General features: G+C 31.7%; 1 protein-coding gene across 4 annotated transcripts in view; it reads right to left on the reverse strand.

Moving 5' to 3' along the window:
- The window catches only part of LOC135127424 (hemicentin-1-like), a 314,503-nt gene that overhangs the window by 283,750 nt on the left and 12,037 nt on the right, over positions 1–18,716 (reverse strand). For 3 of the 4 annotated variants that reach the window (XM_064053866.1, XM_064053867.1, XM_064053864.1), the window contains exon 2: positions 4,508–4,614. In XM_064053866.1, the coding sequence (XP_063909936.1) occupies positions 4,508–4,577 (70 nt within the window). In that variant the 5' untranslated portion in view covers positions 4,578–4,614. The remainder of the gene's footprint in view (positions 1–4,507; positions 4,615–18,716) is intronic. The other variant, XM_064053865.1, reaches the window with a different exon arrangement.

Raw genomic sequence — 18,716 nt, forward strand, 5'->3', positions numbered from 1 at the left:
GCGACTTGTCTCCATACACAGTAACTTATCTTGGCGCAGTTATAACTGTGCACGTTAAAAATCAAAACAATTTTGATTTAAATGGACTTGGCACATTTTTTCTCACACACTAGGAGTATAGTCAATCTTGCCTCTCTATGTGTGGCCGCCTTTACATTTTCAACTCACTGTCAAACTAACGATAATCTGACAACACAAAAATTATATCAAAAACAAAATTTCAAACGTCCATGGCTGTCTTTGACCGTGTTTTTTATTGCTCTCTCGGTAGAAAAAGTAATAATGGCGCCCTACGCATTTTTTTTTATTATTGTTGTTGAATTTGTGTTCTTTTCCTACACATAAATAGTAATATTATATTAGTCTTTTAATAAAAGACAAAATTATGAGTGAGGCAGCCATATTTTGTATTTGACGCATCTTTAATGTAATCGCTTTTGGTTTAGAAATTAGATGAGATAAACAAACATGTGTCTATGCAAAAATGCGTTAAAATATATAGTTGTTGCTGACCGATAATAAATCAGTAAAAATTGAAAAGTGAATTTCCTTATAAATACGAGCAAGAAAAAGACGACATGTTATGTAATGTCCTTTCCATTAAGGAAGATTGTTGTTAAATTTATAGGAGTATCATTTTATATAATTTTTTTAATTATATTTTTGTAATAATATTTAATTTATGTGGACATAAATGTCGAAAAATCTCTGGCGGAAATAAAAAAACACTAACTTTTTGAAGATCTTACAAATTTCTCTCAATTAAAGTAAATAGATATTTATTGACGCAAACAATAAATAATTCCACTATTATTTATACATATAATCCCTAAGACAAGTTATTGATGTGACTATTCATCGAGAATAAACGTCACGTAGTTGGATTGCAAATGTTTAGAAGCACTTTACTTGCAGTGAGTAGCGGGAAGTACTGTAAAGTGCGTCTAAACTTGCACACCAACTGTTAAATTAACAAATTTACGCGAGAATTAACTCCATGCTGATCATTGTAATGGAAAATTGTTTAGTTTATATCATTTTAATTGAGTTGTAAATTAAACAGAATAGAGGAATGCAGAAATTTGATAAATTTAACGAACTCAACAAAATTTATTAACAGCATATAACACTGCGCCCCTGAACGTTATGAAACCTGTTAAATATTTTGGATAATATTCATTACCAGCGCTCTTAACAATGTAGATCGTATGTGATATAATCGTAAAAATATATGTATCTCCAAAGGAGGGGCTGTAAAAGAACGATTGTAATAAGTGTCTAATTTCATATTATTTTGTAATTATACATTTCGTAGAATATGAAAACACAAATTGTCCATTACATGTGTTCCTTGAATATTACGGTTTGTTTTCTGATATCTTATTAAACATTTTTCGTAATTATATATTTTTTTTTCATTTCAAACCTAAATCGTGCTTATTTTAATAGTTGCTTGCAGGTCAAAAAAAATTGCTATCAAATTTGCTTGTTTTTGGGTAACTATAGATGCCTTCAAAATTTTGACAAGATCAAGAAATGATATAATATTAATTAAAATTTATTTAGCCATACAATTCAGTAATGTGATGTATAAAGTTGATGTATAAATAAATTTAGTTTATGGAGTAGGTATCTGAGAAACGATCGTCTCGTTTGCTAGAAGACAGAAAAAGGAGTGACACTACAATTAGTCTTACAATAGACCAAAATTAAATAAATTTCTACGGGCTAGTTGTAACTTCAAAATGACAGAAAAATGATGTTCAAGATTGACTGTATATATCCTATTTGTGATTCTTTTTGAGCTGCATGTTCCTATATCCGTCGGCCTTGGACTTTTCGCACGAATTTCATTTATTGTTATTCTTTTCCTGCTTCGTCAGTGAAACATGCACGCCCGTAAGTGAGTAATGGGCTGTATATTAATTTGTAAACTTTAATTTTCGTGTGCTTTGTAACTTCTTTTCTTAATACAGATCTCATGTTTATTGCATATACACGTTATTTGCTATTTATATAATTATTTATTTATTTATTATTTATTCTTACCTGCTGTATTTCTATACCTTCAATTTGCTTTCTCGAAATGGGCAATACTTTTGTTTTCATATGTTTATTTTCACTCCGTAAGGGTCCCGTTCTATGGTTTAGTGTTTTCTTGACTTCTTGTTTACTTTTTTTTTGTGATGCACAATATCAACTGCTCAACATTACATAGTTACTAGTTCCCTGTACAGGCTTTGAGTTTGTGTTTAACATTTTTGTTTTGCAGAAAATTCCATATTTTAAATCTGGGAACTGTATCCAATGCCTTCTCCTAATATAGAATTGCCACAAATACTGTGTATTCTGTTGTCAATATCTTAATTAATTAATTATAATTTCTTTTACAGTACATATTGTGTGGTCTTCTGCCTGCGTCCGTTGTGGTTTTCTTTCTTCTTTAATTGATTCTCTAACAGTTATCTTATAGTTTTGCTGCTGTATTCAACAGTGTTATCCCCAACTGTTAATGTGCCCTTACTCTTTTCTGTTCATTGGAAATATCGGGCCATCCTTCCTATCGTTACCTTCATCTTTAAACCGTTTTTATATTTCTATATTGTTTCCGGTTAAAATTTTTCATTCTTATTGTGTTTCAATTTTCCTTTTTCAAAATATATTAAACACAGTTTTATTGAAAAATAGCAATATTAATTCTCGTAGTCCAGAAATAGTCTTTTATTTTTTGCAATTCCTAATTCAGCACGTCTTTTTACTGTCATCAGAGAAATTAATGTATTAACTAATAGCAATATTTATGTTACAAGTAAATAATGCATAGCTTTATTGAACGCGCCGTTTTATGGTTGAGCGAGCTTGCTCGCGACTCTAATGAAGGGGCAGGTCCAATAAAAGGCATTATTTACGTGTGACATAGGTACATTTTTTCTTTGCAACTTTTTCACCTCCATGTTAAAATTGTTAATAATGTTTAGTAGGCGCTCCCGTTGTCACTGTCCTATGAACTGTGTTGCAGTTCAAATTACTTTACAGTAAAATAAAGTGATAGATTATGGTTAGCTGACACCACTGGAGTCCAAAACATAATTTTTATTGTACTTGTACGATAATGAGGCAGATTATGAACTGTGGATAATATCATAATTGAGGTAATTATGATTGAGTTGAACATAAAAGTTCATGAATTACCTCGGAAACATTCATTTGATTTAAATGAAACTCTTGTTGCTAACATTGTATAAAGCAAAATTTTTAATTGACAATTGATAGCATGCAGAAAAGATTGAGCTTAAGTAGGTAGTGACGACATTGTAAACAACAATAAATGTCACAGACTAATTTTAAAACTAATCTGTTGTATTCAGGTTGTGAAAATACGGTTTGAAATCACACTATCCGTTTGGTAAATGGATATAAGACCTGCAATATTTTACCACATTACACAGACGTCGATTCTTACATTTATTATTTTAAGACATCTTCTGTCTACCACCAAATATTTCAAAAACATACATAGTGCAGACTTCTAAACAAATTATAAAATTTCAATTTATACATACCATTTTTTAAAAATATCTCATAACTCTCACCCACGTTGTATGTTTCTGGAGGAATTATAAAATCCCATTTTACAAATTTTATATATTTTTTGTATAATTCATAAGCGTCAGAATATAAATATGGACAGATTAATTATTAAACTTCATGTTACCCTATAAATTTCAAGTGAAATTTGGTTAAACAATATTTTGATATGATAGCTTCAGTTTTTTGGAGACAGTGAACAGATTTTTGTTAAAGTTTTGTAATGTAATTTTAAAGTCCATCAAAAGTTTCAAAATTATCAGTTCTGCAGCTTCGATAATTAATTAATTAATGATCTATCTACTAAATCAAATAAAAAAAGAGACATAAAACCGAAACAGCGACATTTTCATATTCTACGAGTTGCCATCATCGAATAAGCTTGGAATTAGACATTGTTGAAGTGACTCTATTGTAATACATTTTAGCTTATTTTTGGGAAGCAGAAATTATTCAAATGTATATGAAAGTAAGTGCATATGTGGATACTGTGTTGGTTATGCGATGAAAAGTCTAACATTCAAAAAACAGACAATCTTAAGTAATTTATGAATATTTAGCCTAGTTAATGTTACATAGTGACAAAGGTAGTATATTTTCATGAATGCTACCACTTTAAAAGTTAGAACCTTAGTTATTTAATCTAAATTGTAGTATATACTTATTAATATGCTATAAAATTTGAAGCCAACGTTTCCTTTAAAGATTTCATCAGTTTTTTCGTTCGTCTAACGGTTCGTGTCACAAATGCACGTTCTAACTGTAAAGATATGTAAATGTAAAGTCTCTGTTATGACACATATCAGTATTTAGTTATAAATATCTAAAATAAGTAATAAAAGTATAGTACACCATGCGTACAAAAATTTTTTGATTTTTTTTTTAGTAATCGTTTTTAAAAGCAGCAAAATAAACTTACCGTAGGCGCTGAAGAAAGATGAAAGCAGGAGTAAGAACGGGGCTTCCCACGAGCCGCTCCTACTGGGCATGTTGTAAAGTTCAGTTCCTTGATCTGTCTGAGATCTGCTGAAAAAAATGAAAAGAAATAGATGTAAGAAGCGGCAGCCATTAAGATTCATTCTTGGATAAGTGCTTTTGAGGTTGTAGAATAAATCCCGGTGCCTTCAGCGTGTATTTTTCATTAAAGAAGATAATTTTACTTTGGCGTAATAAGCGTTTGAATATAATAGCACCTGGTACATAAAAGCAATTTTTATCTTTTACGATTGCTGACATAAAGTGAGCCTCCTCATTAGCATTTTCTTGTTTGCCATTGCGGGTTTAAAAGTATACACATTTCGTGCAAAAGTTAAATGGGCAATAAAAATTCCGGTTAAATAATCCCCTCATGTGTACAAACCGTGCTGTTTATTTTAAACCCAGCGAGGATTTTTTTCAGAAATGCCGTGATAAATACACCATCCACATACATTTCCGCTGTTGGGCATTATGCTAGGCCATGAAAGCTGGGCTGAGATATTCTGTATCATATACATGACTAACTAGAGCCATTATAACTTGCAATTCGTATGAATTAAGCGAAACCACAGCTCGCAAATATAAATGTTACACAATTATGTCGTTGAACTGGAACAAAACCGCATGTAGAATGCCCGCCAACGCACGAATTACCCACATATTGCCTGTATTTCTAACTTTCTTAGAAGGGATTAGTTTCCCTGTTGCGTACACTTAGTAGCAATAGTCCTCCGGTATAAAAGCAAAATTTACATTTCGTTGAGTGAAAAATGACACGAAATTTAATTTAAACCACTAGTGAATGTCCATTGTGAGTGCCCAGTTAAATGTAACTCCATGAATACACTCCATTTTGTAAATTGTGACGATTTACGAGATTGTGTTGACCATATACATCCAGCACGATGAAGGGCGTAGTAATACTTTCAATGCTTGCTGTCAATATATACGAATATACTTACTTTACGTAAATTAAAGAAAAAGAAATTCTACTTTTACTATTATAGTGAAATTAAACCAATGTTTATAGACTTAAATGTCCTTAACAGAGTTCGTTTGTTCCAAGGCGACATTATAGTAATATATTACTCTTCTGCTTGGTGTTATCACATGAACTAAGATTTTATGCATATTTCCTTTGACTTGCAACGTCACTTTTAATTATATCACACTTGCTATGCTTGCGCATCGTAAACCTTGGAAGCACGAATCACCCAAGGTGATCAAAGCTACTTCCAAAGGAGGGAAATGTTATTATTTTTATGCATATTACTTTGACTTGCAAAGTTGCAAGTAAGTAAAATCGTATAATTTAAAAATTTATATTCTTATGACCGTTAAAATTCTAGTACAACTCTGAGGAGTAGGTACTATTTCATATTTGATGTACTATAACGTCTATATGTGTAAGATGCTGTTAGTTATGATTGAATTAACCCGATGTAGTGTTGTGAGAAACCAACAAATTATTGAATATTAAAGATAAAAATTAAAAAATAAATTATTATAGTTCTTCAGATAAACTGGAACATTGTTTTATGTCGCTTTTGTTTAGTATTTATTTTTTTGACCAACTAAAACTGAACTTGTAATGAATAACAAAGAGTGCGTCGTCAAATCAGAAAGCTAAATACTGTGGTGTATAGTAGATGGTTCAGTATTGCAAAGACCTGCTTACATATGCAATCTTGGTGAAACTTTCGACAAAAAGTTAAAATTTAATAACATATGTTGGTACAGAACGTTGTACCGTCGACTTACATAGAATTCTCTTGGGTTTGTAATTTGAAACTCTAGTACAATATAAGTGTGTATTCTAGACCTATGTTCAGTCTAGTCTAGTATCGTTCACGTTTTTGGAATCTTATATATAGGATTTACATCGTGGCACAGATTTACAAAATTTCAATATTTTCTTAAAGATGAGGTATACATGTTAGACGAATTCATTCCGAACGATGTACAGTTTAAACGTTCAGATATATCAACTTTAACGTACCGTCAAACTCTTGCTTCTATGTTACTGCTGGATAATATTGTACATCATCCAAAACCTCTGCAACTTTGTACCTGACTTTTCAGTTATTTGGAGTCTTCGATATCTACTCAAAAATTATTAATCAAATACTCCTATTATATTCCAACTTACTAACCAAGTCGAAATGAGTTTCGGAAAAGAATTATGTGGTCCAGCTAAAACTAACTAACTAAATCTTAAATTAAACTAAAAGTAAATTTAAAATCATTACAAAAAATAAAAATCCACCATTTGCAAATAACTATTGGTAGAAATAGAACTGAATAGAAATCACATTTACTTTTAACTGCCGTCTTTATTTTGTTATTTACAATGACTTTTTACAAAAATTTAACTTTATTATTTTCTAAAGTACAAAACTGCAACTTACCTCATGACCAGTCATGACAATCTGAGAACGAAATATCAATGTGTTAAAATTAAATAAATTTCATTTCTGATACGCCTTTCAATCAATCACTCATACTTACGTTTGAGAAAATAACACAAGTAATGGAGGAGATTCATTTCTGTTCTAATTTTTTATATGGATGAATAAAAAACAGGCCCAAATGCCGACATTTGTAGCAGAGTGACAGCAAAAATGGATAATTTCATTTCCATTCATTCTATTTCTCACCAGACCTGTGATTTTAAACTCCTACCTGGGTACAATTTGCATATTAGATGTATCTAGAGCACAGCAGACTGTTTTATCTGTTGTAAGCATTGTCAACGAATTTCGTTATTATTCTGTCTGTGTCAAACAAACCAAATTATACGTCGTACATAGGTATGTACTTTATAATTATATGTAAATTAACTCTACAATGCGGCATAAATATTATGATTTAGAATAACTTGCTATTAACGTTAACGGTTGACAATGTTCAAAGTAAAGTTGATGGTCAGTGTGTTTGTCACGAGTTTCCCGGCATGATCAGGGAGTCTTGTGACACGTATAAGCTCATAACAAATCTTTTTAAGATGAATTGTTTTTGCGATGAAATTGATTTTAACAATGGTTTAGTGCACGTTACAATGTTAACACGTATGCAGGCGACTACGTAAACTGTGGTCGCGAACAGTAGCCAAGATGGGAAAGAAAGGCCCCGATAAGAATATAAAAAGGCGGTTCATTTTTACCCACTGACTATTCAGTAGGAGTAACTTGTACGGTTATAATTTATTTAAAAAACACAAATTTTTGTAAATGGACAGAAAATATTTCTCATGTTTGTGTAACATTGGATACTCGTATCTGTTTCTAAGTCGTGCTGAGAAAGTGTCCATATTCACTGTTACCACAAATAAAGTGAAACAGTGGCGAAATTGATAGCGCAAAAAGAGCGGAAACTCTCGGACCGCATTTATAGTTACTTATTTGGAAAAAACCAAAACGGGAAATGAAAACATAGTAATCAATGAAATACATACAAAGATTATGAATTTTTATTTTGTTTTGTAAAAACTTTTTAATATATATAGTTATAGTTATCACTTTTTCATCCATGACGTCTTCAGTGTTTCTAAATGGTTACAAATGTAGAAAACGCTCGCAGCTCGTAGAGAAGCGTGCTGAGCGTTTGTTTCAAATGAGTTTTTACTTCACAAAGTTTTGTGATGACGTCATCAAGTTGGATTGGTCCAGTGTAATACTAATAATAACAGTATAGTATTGCTAAATTTTCTGAGAAAATGGAGTGAGCCGTTCCTAATATAATCAATAGTAATACCACTAGGGATGGAAATATTATCGATAATTTTTTTTATGAGTCAATCGTTTCAATAAATTTTGGTTCGAGGGCGTGGGCTATACCTTATCTTATGTATCAAATATAATAAAATAATCACGTTCGCCAAATTAATTCCGACAGTTAAAGGAAATATTTTTTAAGAGCCACTGGTTTCACAGTCAGATTTGACCATTGAACAGAAAATAAAATAATTCCACAACACGTTATTCTTTTTTATATTATCAGGATGTAAACAAGCATTAAAAAATATTTAAAATTTGCAAATCTGTTCTAGATGAATGAGTCTAGAACATACATTTTTTTTAATATACATATTGCAGAGATCGCAATTTAAACGTTTGGACCCACATCAGGCGTTCATTTGTGCTATATATATGTACAAATCTCTCAAAATAAATGTTTTTTTAGCAAAAATTTAAAAACGTAGTCAGTTCCTTTAAATTGAAACTAAACTCCAGCATCCTACACAACGAAGAAAAGAACGAAATTAAAAAACAAATAAATTTTGGAAGAACTGACTCATGTACGTAAAAAATTAATCAGATAAAGATGAATTATGTAAAAGAACTGACAAATTAATTAACTTATAAAAAATGTGTAGTGTTCAAATTTTAAAATGGTGATTTAATTACATGTTATAAAAAAATGTACTCATTAAGTACGCAACACTAGTATTTTATTTGAATGAAACGACAAAATTGGTTTATCAAGTGTATTATAAACAATAATTGTCAGTGAAAGAGAACGCTTAATAAGATTATGTTTTTATTATCCAAAGAAATTAATCAGATCTAATTTTCTTGGCTACATAAAATTTCCTTAGGCACATTTTGTTAAACCTAACAAGTAAAATGTTACTTTCAAGTTTTCAATACTTTAATTTTTGACTCATTTTATTACGGTTCACATTATTGTCTCATTTAAAAATAAAGTGTTTACGTAGACGGCTTTTATTTTCAACTTTATTTTCTAAACAAATAAAAAAATAATTTCGCCGAACTTATTTCTGTTTGCATGAAAGTCTTTGTTACGTACATACAAATAATAATTCATTAAATCACTACAATTTTAAACTGTCTGCGTTATGCAATCATTTGTACGTAGAAATAAGGCTAGTTTATTTGTAAAATGTTTCTACAGTTACAAAAAAAGCGTTACTCAAATTTATTGAATACTCGTGTATAATAATAATAAATTCCGTACGGACGGATGGCCCGGTGGTTGCTCTTTTGTCGCGCAAACTGGTAGCTTTCTCGACCAACTATGAGGGCTTAGTTTTTATGTTACAGTAGTAGGTTTTGGGGTAGTTTATGCAACTGTTTTACGAGACAACAATTAAACATTATTAACTAGAGAAGTAAACTGCTCACAAGTGATGTAATTTAATGATACTACTAATACATCTAATGACAATTAGATTTTTTAGGATAACTGAGTTGTCAATGTGGGTTCATTTTATTATTATTTTGATGTAAAAGCGCCTACTGTAAGATAAAACGTCGTATATTATACGTGAGCAAAATGCCATTATAAGCTCGTGAGAGCAGTATCACTCGCGCCAACGCGCTAGTGACCCTACATCTCACTCGCTCATAATATAGCATTTCTCTCACTTATAATATAAAATACTATTATTGTCAATGTATTGCATATTGTCTTATATATCTATATTATCACCGTGTATAGTATAGTACAATGCTTCGACGTTTTTACTACGCTTATTTTTGATGTTGTTTCTTGACCAGCATATTAATTGAGTGTACCTGCACCCCACACTTTAGATGAATTTCAGACTATGTTTTTAAAGAAATGAGAGAATATTCAAGAAGAAGAAATAAACAATTTATTTCATGGGAATGACCTGGAGGATTTCAGCAATCTTAAAGGTTCGTGAGGGCAATACCCGTTATTGACGTCCTTAAACAGTGTGTCCAATGATCATTGATTTTGCTTTTTTGGAAACTTTAATTGTTTTTCAGCTTTGTTTGATTATTGATTTTTTTTCATTTTCTATTAAAATAATATTTTTTTAATTTTTTTTGGATAAAAATATTACAACAAGCGTTGCATAACAACAGCAAAGTGTTGCAACCGAAATCGTATTTTATTTTGCACATTTGCGAAAAAAAAACGGGTGGCCCATTTTTCGTGAGAGATACATTACCACATTCTCAAAGATATTGCAATGACATTGTTTGATTAAATTAACAAGTACTGCATTCTAAATGAAAAAAGCAGAACTATTCAAATGATTTGCATCAAATGCATATAATGGTTTTGACATTATTGCACTGTAAGTTTATTAATGTATTATTAAAAAAATCAATAATATGACCGAGAAAACATCAATCATCACTGGCTGAATTACTGAAATAAATGGGGAAAGAAATTATATTTCCGATACTAAATAGAAAAGAATGAAGTTTCTGCTGAAATGAAAGTATTGTTATTACGAATTCAGTTATCATATTATTCACATAATACTACATCTGCAAAGATTGGCAATTAAGATAGAGCAGAACAGTAATAGAATTTGAAAACACTACCCGATACAAAAAAAAAAAGAAAATACTAGTGGTTAATATGACCTTTGGAAATGATCGAAATCTTGCGCCATATGTAGCAAATGGGTTGTTATTGGTTGTTATTATCACACAGCTTTATTGAACGAACTTATCACTAGATCTATCTATGAAAATTGCACTCTGGCAAAAACTTCTGAATCAACTTTTAAAAAGTTGATTCAGAATACATAACTTCCCCCCCAACGAATAAACCGATTTCAATACAGCAATACAGGAAGTAATACTGTATCACGCAACCAATTTAATCGAAAAAGTACACATTAATTATACACAGCACGAAAATAAATGTAACTAGTTATTTTCAAATAAAGCCCCAAAATGCCCGCTGTTGTCCTCCACCTTTCCTTTCATATTTTCGTATTAATACTATTTCGCAACATTCGTTGACTGATGTTATGGTTTAGTGAAACTCCTGATTGCTTGGATAACCTTGTTAAACCTTGTTCATGCATTGCCTGAAATACTTCCTGAGGTATCGGAGGTTTTGTATTTGATTGATTTTTCATTTACACTTTCAGTACAAATTTATCTGCTGACTATACCAGTGGTTCGCAAACTTTTATTATTGATGGCACCCTAAAATATTAAACAAAATTTGGCGCCACCCCGCCAGGAACAGTTTTAATTGTAACTAATTTATTATCAAAAACACTGCATAACATGATTGTATAATATGTAATTGATGTTAATGGAAAATATGTGCCTGATGAGATACACAAATCTTGTCGATGTCGGGATGAATTTCACATAAATACACTAACATCTCATCGTCGATCGACTTTAGTCCTTCGCGTTTTTTACATTTTATATTAATTAAGACTGAGAAACCTAATTTGCACAAGTATGAGGTGGAAAACTGCAATACAATTCTGAATGCCCTTGTACCTATTTGTGAGTACTCTTTCGCAATATTAATCCAGAACAGATCTAGGGGAATTTCTGCATGTTTTAATTTCAGTGGGCATTTTCAGTTACATGAGGAGAATATGAATTTCTTATCCAGTCGTAGCTTGCAACGTCAATATCAGCAAAATATAGATCAATTTTAGTTTGCAAATGTTCCAAATGTGTCAAAATCAGTTTCTGTACAGCAGCAGGTAAAACATTATCTTCTGCAAAATTTGCAAGTCTGGGAAACATGTAAATATTATTTTTATTAATATTTGTTTTCCATAATTTAAGCTTGTATTTTTCCGCCAAAATTTTGTCACTGGAGGTTAGAATATTTTAATTTCTACCTTACGTACTTGAATTTATTTTATTTAAGTCTTCAAATATATCAGTTAAAAATGCTAGTTTTGCACACCAAACGCTGTCTTGAAGGACGTCAAAAAATTGTTCAATTTTCTGATTCAAAAAACGTTTGCATCTCTTTTCTTAATTGCCAAAATCGGGAAAGAACACGACCCTTAGATAGCCATCTTACTTCAGCATGAAAAAGGTTAACATGTTCAGAACCCATTTCTTGACATAGTGCTGCAAACATTCTTGATTTGAAAGGTTTACTTTTGATGTAATTTACCATAGCAACAGTTCTGTTGAATACATATTCCAATTCTTTACCGACTGTTTTAGCAACCAATGAATCAGGATGTATAAAACAATGGGTTGATATTATACTTGCATTTTGTTTCTTCGCACGGGCGACAAATCCCTTTAAACAACCCGTCATTGATGGTGCATCATCAGTGCAGATACCAATGTATAATACCCACGATAAAACAATGAACTGCAAATATTCATTAAATACATTAAATATTTTATTTCCAGTAGTGTGTTTTGGCAATTCCTTGCAAAACAAAAATTGCTCGATAATTTTCTGAACTGCAATAAATCGGGACAACACTAGTAATTGTGCCTTTCCACCGATATCTGTGATTTCATCTACTTGTAAGGCCTACAACCCTACTTCTTTTATCTTCAAATACTTGGTACCAAGTAATTCCAAATAAAAATCTGAATAAAGACGAGTTCTTGTATTTCCTTTTGGCACTTTATTAACAGGCGGAGCATCACACTAGTGCTAGCTTGTGGGGCATCTTCAAAGCTGTCGTCCTGGTCATTGGATTTCCTTTTCTTTATAAAAAATTTATCTTACCTTTAAAATATCCTTATGAATACAAAGGTGCAAAAACTACGTACCGAAAACTGATACAATCAGTAACAATCCCAAACAGAAACTGTTTATGTCCTATCAACTTATTTATTCAAGTGTAGTCGACGAAGATGCAGACTGTTCGAAAATACGAGAAACACTGATTCTTTGCAACTTCGAGCTTGAAAAAATTTCCGCGGCACTACCCTTGATGTATGCTGTTATTTGTACTTCAAATTGGGAATATTTCACAAGAAATTAATTCTTGCAGACTAATACCCAGAACTTTCACCCACCAAAACAAGAGTGTGTCTGTTTATTTCTTACTATATTAAAATTAATGGCGATGTCCTTCAAGAATACCCCACTTGCAAAGGCCTTGAGAAAGAATGTTGATATTCTGCTACTTTAACTTACATTTTAACTCGGAACATCGTAATTACATAACGAAGAATGATAAATGAATGAAAACAGTAATATACTCGTAATTAATAAGTTAACAAACTAAAACCAAAACGGTGTAACAACTAAATGCGAGACTGTGAGGTGCCAACCCTCAAATTGTTATATTTACTTTGCGAACATTTTGCCGACCATGTAATAACCATGTATTTTAATTGTTAATGAAAATTTTAATACTTATATGTACATATATGTTAACAACTTGTAATTAGAAAACAGTTTTTCAATTCACAATTTTCCGTTTCATCACTAACTTCTACTCAACTGAAGCTCCGCGGCCAAAAAATTTAAGCCATTTGCTATGTACATACGACAAATATGACATAAAGCACAGGGCTTGTTTTTTTTTTAATAAATAAAATGTCGCCAATTAACACAAGTGAAAATTAAGTATTTATGAGGTGCAAATTTCAAGTAATCATTTTTTCTACAATTATTAAAACTTTTCTCCATCTTAGCTTTTAAACGTAAGTATGTTTAACCTTTTATAATGTATTTGCGTAAAAATAATACCATAACTATACCAAAAAGTTCCATGTCGTCACCTATTAAATATTACTAGTATACATTATACATACATATATTGACCTCTAATAAAAACCCACATACTCGTACTCATAACTTGAAATTTTTAGAAGTTTGCAAATTAAAACAGTTTTCTTAATTAAAGTTAGTTCTCTATACGTTATAATTATTAAGCAATAACAATCAGTCTGTAATTGTATGCTATTGCTAAAATAATACCTAAAAAAATGTGCTAAAACAATCTAATATGTTTTGTTACATTTTTTAAAGCCATAATAAAACATGTTATTTTCTTAGATTTTTCAATAAAAATTGTTATTTTATTTAAAAAAATAGACAAGGGCGTCTGGCTGCAAAAACTAATTTATTGTAACTGCGCCTTCAAACTGTAAAAAATAAATAAAATAGAGATTTCATAACTAATGCCAAAATGGAATTTGATCTCCCGGACGATTTGCATGGGTAATAAAATACAGAATAGCCCAATCCGTGACTTATTGCTCTGTCTGCACCTTATTCACAAACCTAATCGATAAACACATAGTAGTTGTGTAGCTCGCAAATGTTCTGTTATCTGAACTGGATGAGCTTAGTGAAAATTGAATAAAGAATTTATTTTGGGACTTCCATGTTTGTTTCCATTTTCCTTGTGAATTTGCATCTAAACTATTCAAGAGCAATTCGAGAAAACTGATGCCGAAAGCAAATTAACCAAAAATATCCTTGCCTAGTGTAACAATATAATATTAACTTGCTGGAAAACATGAACCTACTCAGCTTGCATTCTTAACGATAAATGCAATAAATTTCTTTAGAAAACGCTCTTTTAATGGAATAAGGTTTTCAAAACCACATGCAAGTTGTAGCCCGTGCAGTGCATTTAACTGTGTATGTTATCAAGATTTCCGTTAAAATGTTTCACCCGCTGCCATGAGTAATGAAAGATAATGAAAATTCAGGTGCATCATATTTTCCGACTCGATATTTTAGGTCAAGTTACCGTAAAGCTTTTTTATTGGCCATATACTTCGGACTCATAAAATTAAAAGCAGTGCATTTTCCGTATGAAGAGAAAAATAAAATAAAACTGCTTTTTCGTAACAGACATTTATGAACGACTGCTTTCAAACAAACGTGTTTATTTGCTGTTTGATTCCATCCATAGCGTATTTCAGTACAACCTTTTGTGTGTTTTTCATTTCAGTCAACATCACGGTCAAAATTCCCTCCTCGTTCTCGTATTGAAAAACCCATATTGGCAGTTCCCAGTAGATGTTCGAAAATTTTGAAACAAAGAAATAATCGACGTGATTTCAACTGTGATTTCAATTTTAGAAGTTTCATCACATTAGAGAATTTCGTGTTTCCTAAGTTCAGAAGAGTTGAAACAATTTCCAGCATTCGATAAATCTGTAACGTTTTCAACTTCCCTTTTTCTTTATAAAGTTCACGTCAAGTTATTTTGTAAAATGAAACAGTTCTGCATGAAAACTTTTGGAATTATTCCATCAACAAGAGGAATGTCGCTAAATACAACCAGTAAAATCGCTTTATTAGCTTTGTGCATATTCATCACCGAGGACTTATTGAAGCATGAACTTTATGAGTTGACATAAAACAAATTTTCCATTTGTGCAAGCTTAAATTTGCGAGAGAAATATGTGATGTATGATTGGCAGATCTCGTTTTTGGAGTCGAATAATCTTTCAATTAACTCGAGTAAATATGATCGTAACAAAAGCCAACAAATAAGGGTTCAGCTATTTTTTCAGTTATGATTTTAGGCTTCTGGCTTCAAAATAAATATTGGACGTAACACTCTCTTATTACTTTGCAATAATTCTTGTATTCCTTTTCGCGCTATACTTTTGCAATTTAGATGATTGTTTATTTGCGGTAGCGCTTGAAATTAGGATGTAACAAAGTCCTTCTCTGATGTTTTGTTTCGAAAATACGATTCCCCCAAAAACAGATGAAACACATTTCGAAGAAGATTGCTCGAGAATTCACTAGCAAAGAAACTTAATTAGGTTTGCAAGGCAAGAAAGTTAATCAATGTTTTGTCTGTTACGTTCATTTACATCAACCCCGACCCAAATTTTCTAAGAGAAACATAATAACTCAGCATATTTTCGAAATTAAAAAATACAAATTCCCCTGTTCATAAATTTCTTATTGCAGAGCTCGACAGAAATTAAGTCGCAATAAATAAAAGATAACGAGGAGAGAAGCCTGGGGATCTACAGCACTTAATCCTGCGGAAAGCACAAGGAACCTTTCTTGTATGGGTATTTTTAAGTCGTAAAACTTTAAAAGTACTTTTATATGCATGCAGGGTGCACGAGATTTTATGCGGATCAACCAAAAATTGAAATTTAATATTATACCTGTTACGTAACGCAAAATCGATGTTCATCTGCAGGCACTACACAAAAAGGAGTCTGCTTGAGGAAACATTGTTTCAGTAGAACAATTGATGATTGCAGTCTCGACTGAAAGTAGATTAGGACGGCGCTGCGATTCAATATGACTAATGATCAAAATGTCTCGCCCTTGCACCGTCTTGCACAATAGGAGATTTTCTCAAAGTACAATCGTTGAATTCTTAAAAATTCTATGTAATTGACATTGGTGTAATTATAAACCAGTTAAAACACAATACAAATTTTCTGAAGCATGATAAAGAAATAGATAATCTTCTGTGTTGTCACTAACCTAAAACTATATATTTGCACGTCTAAAATCTAAGGAAAGACGATGAAATGAAATTATAATGTGTGTAGGAATAGCAACAATAAATGATGACAAATGTTATATTGGTATTGGAAAAATGGTGGATGCGCCGGGAAAGCTTACTTTCCAAAAATTATCAGACTGATTAAAAATAAAGATAGTAATAAATATATAAACCTCGTTAAAAACATAAACGCAAAACCCGGTTACTGTCAACAGTATAGATAAGAATTAATTTTGCTTTTGAAAATTGCTTTATGACCCAGACTTGTTGGTTTAGGTTTATTTCGATATGAAAGGAAAATTATTCCCCTCCGTTATGGTGCTTTTAGTTATTTTCCATTATTCCTTCTATTCATGAAGGAACGATTAAACCTGCTTCAAGTGTTTAGTGAAAATGAAAGTGCAAACGAATCTTTAGTACTCAAGTATAAAGCGGCAGTAATAAGTCACTTTGCTCAAACTCATCACCGAAATGAAGGTATTGTAGTCCAATTTAAATCAAATTTTAATAACATCAAGTTGTGAAGAATGATTAAACTTGGTTCCTAAGGAACGAAATGATGAGATACAAATAAAACCCATCAGTCCCGAGTTCGAGTTGTTGAATATTAATTTGAACATTTTCGGAAGTCGCTTTGTTATTCGTGTCACTCTCTCATCATAAAGAGTTTTGTTGTAAACAGGAAGTTTTTAATATTTATAATTATTCAACTTGTAAGTCAAAAACATGAATATGTATTACCGACATTTCCGCATTCGAAGTATTTAAATACTTTGTTTAGGTCAGGTTATGTCGAAAGGTGTTTTGCTCGTTATTGCTTTCAAAGGCATGTACTGTAAACTGTTTTTTTTCATCCATCTAATGAGATGACTTAGTTGCTCACAACGGGAGTTGTTAAATTCTGGCATAATTTTAGCATGAATTCTGCAAGAATCATTTTATAAAGAGAAAACTCGATCTCTCTACTTGTGTGATAACAAAAAAACCCATCTTGCTGCGCTCTTTCCATAATAACAGATTGGTTCGACGGCATCGACGGAAATATTTTTATAAATCCCATCATCGAAGCTTGTTTTTCGCGTTCCGGTGTAGACAAAAAAGCATTCCCTTTATAACTCCAGTAATTCATGATTAGTTTCCATTTCCAGATCATTTGTACTTCCGCTAGTACAGCGTACACCAGTCCGGAAGTTCTGAATAGCAGGCACTTTATTTCTCTGGTTTTACAGCATAGGAAATAAAGTGTTCGATATTTTCTCAGTTTTATCGAGTTTTATCACATCTCTGATATAATTTATGTAGCGAACTTGTGTCTGGGTAAGCTTACATAATTTGGTAATTTAATAACGTGCGATAACGTGTGCGACCTCGATCTTCACAGTTCTGCTTTATAGGTATGTTGAGTAAATACATTTTCAATTACGGTACCCCGGTAGGATTACGTAGGGATGAAAAAATCACGAGAAAAATCTTAACTCTTCATTTTCAATCCAAAGGGGAGATTAAAGTCTCATCGGATGAATTCGTGACAATGGCGATGCACGAGAAAATGAGAAAAGTTTGTTTTTTGGGAAAAATTCATTTAGCTTAATATGAATGTCTTTTTGTGCTTTTCGAAAAGCGAAACGTCTAATCAGAGGAAATAAACTTAGCTCTACTTGTGCCAACTTTTCCCAAGTTCATTAAAACACGAAATTTCTTGTTGGTATTATGGAAATCACGTATTCGCCTCCTTGATTGTTTTTGATACACTTGAACATAGGTACCGGTATAGTATGGAGGAGCTACAAGTTACCGTACATATGCACGGCTTCATGTGTTGGTATTTTTGATTCCCTTTAATTCACCAATAATTTGTAATAGCACATATAGACATATACACACAGTTGCGGCCCCCCAAAAGTGCACGATTTTTCGTTGTCATAAATTTTGAATTTTTAAATTAATGTAAGTCTGGCTATTAGTAGTGGCG

This window comes from Zophobas morio, unplaced genomic scaffold, assembly GCF_036711695.1.
Source record: "Zophobas morio isolate AGI-343-1 ecotype UQ-CSIRO unplaced genomic scaffold, CSIRO_AGI_Zmor_V1 ptg000011l, whole genome shotgun sequence".
NCBI classification, from domain to species: domain Eukaryota; kingdom Metazoa; phylum Arthropoda; class Insecta; order Coleoptera; family Tenebrionidae; genus Zophobas; species Zophobas morio.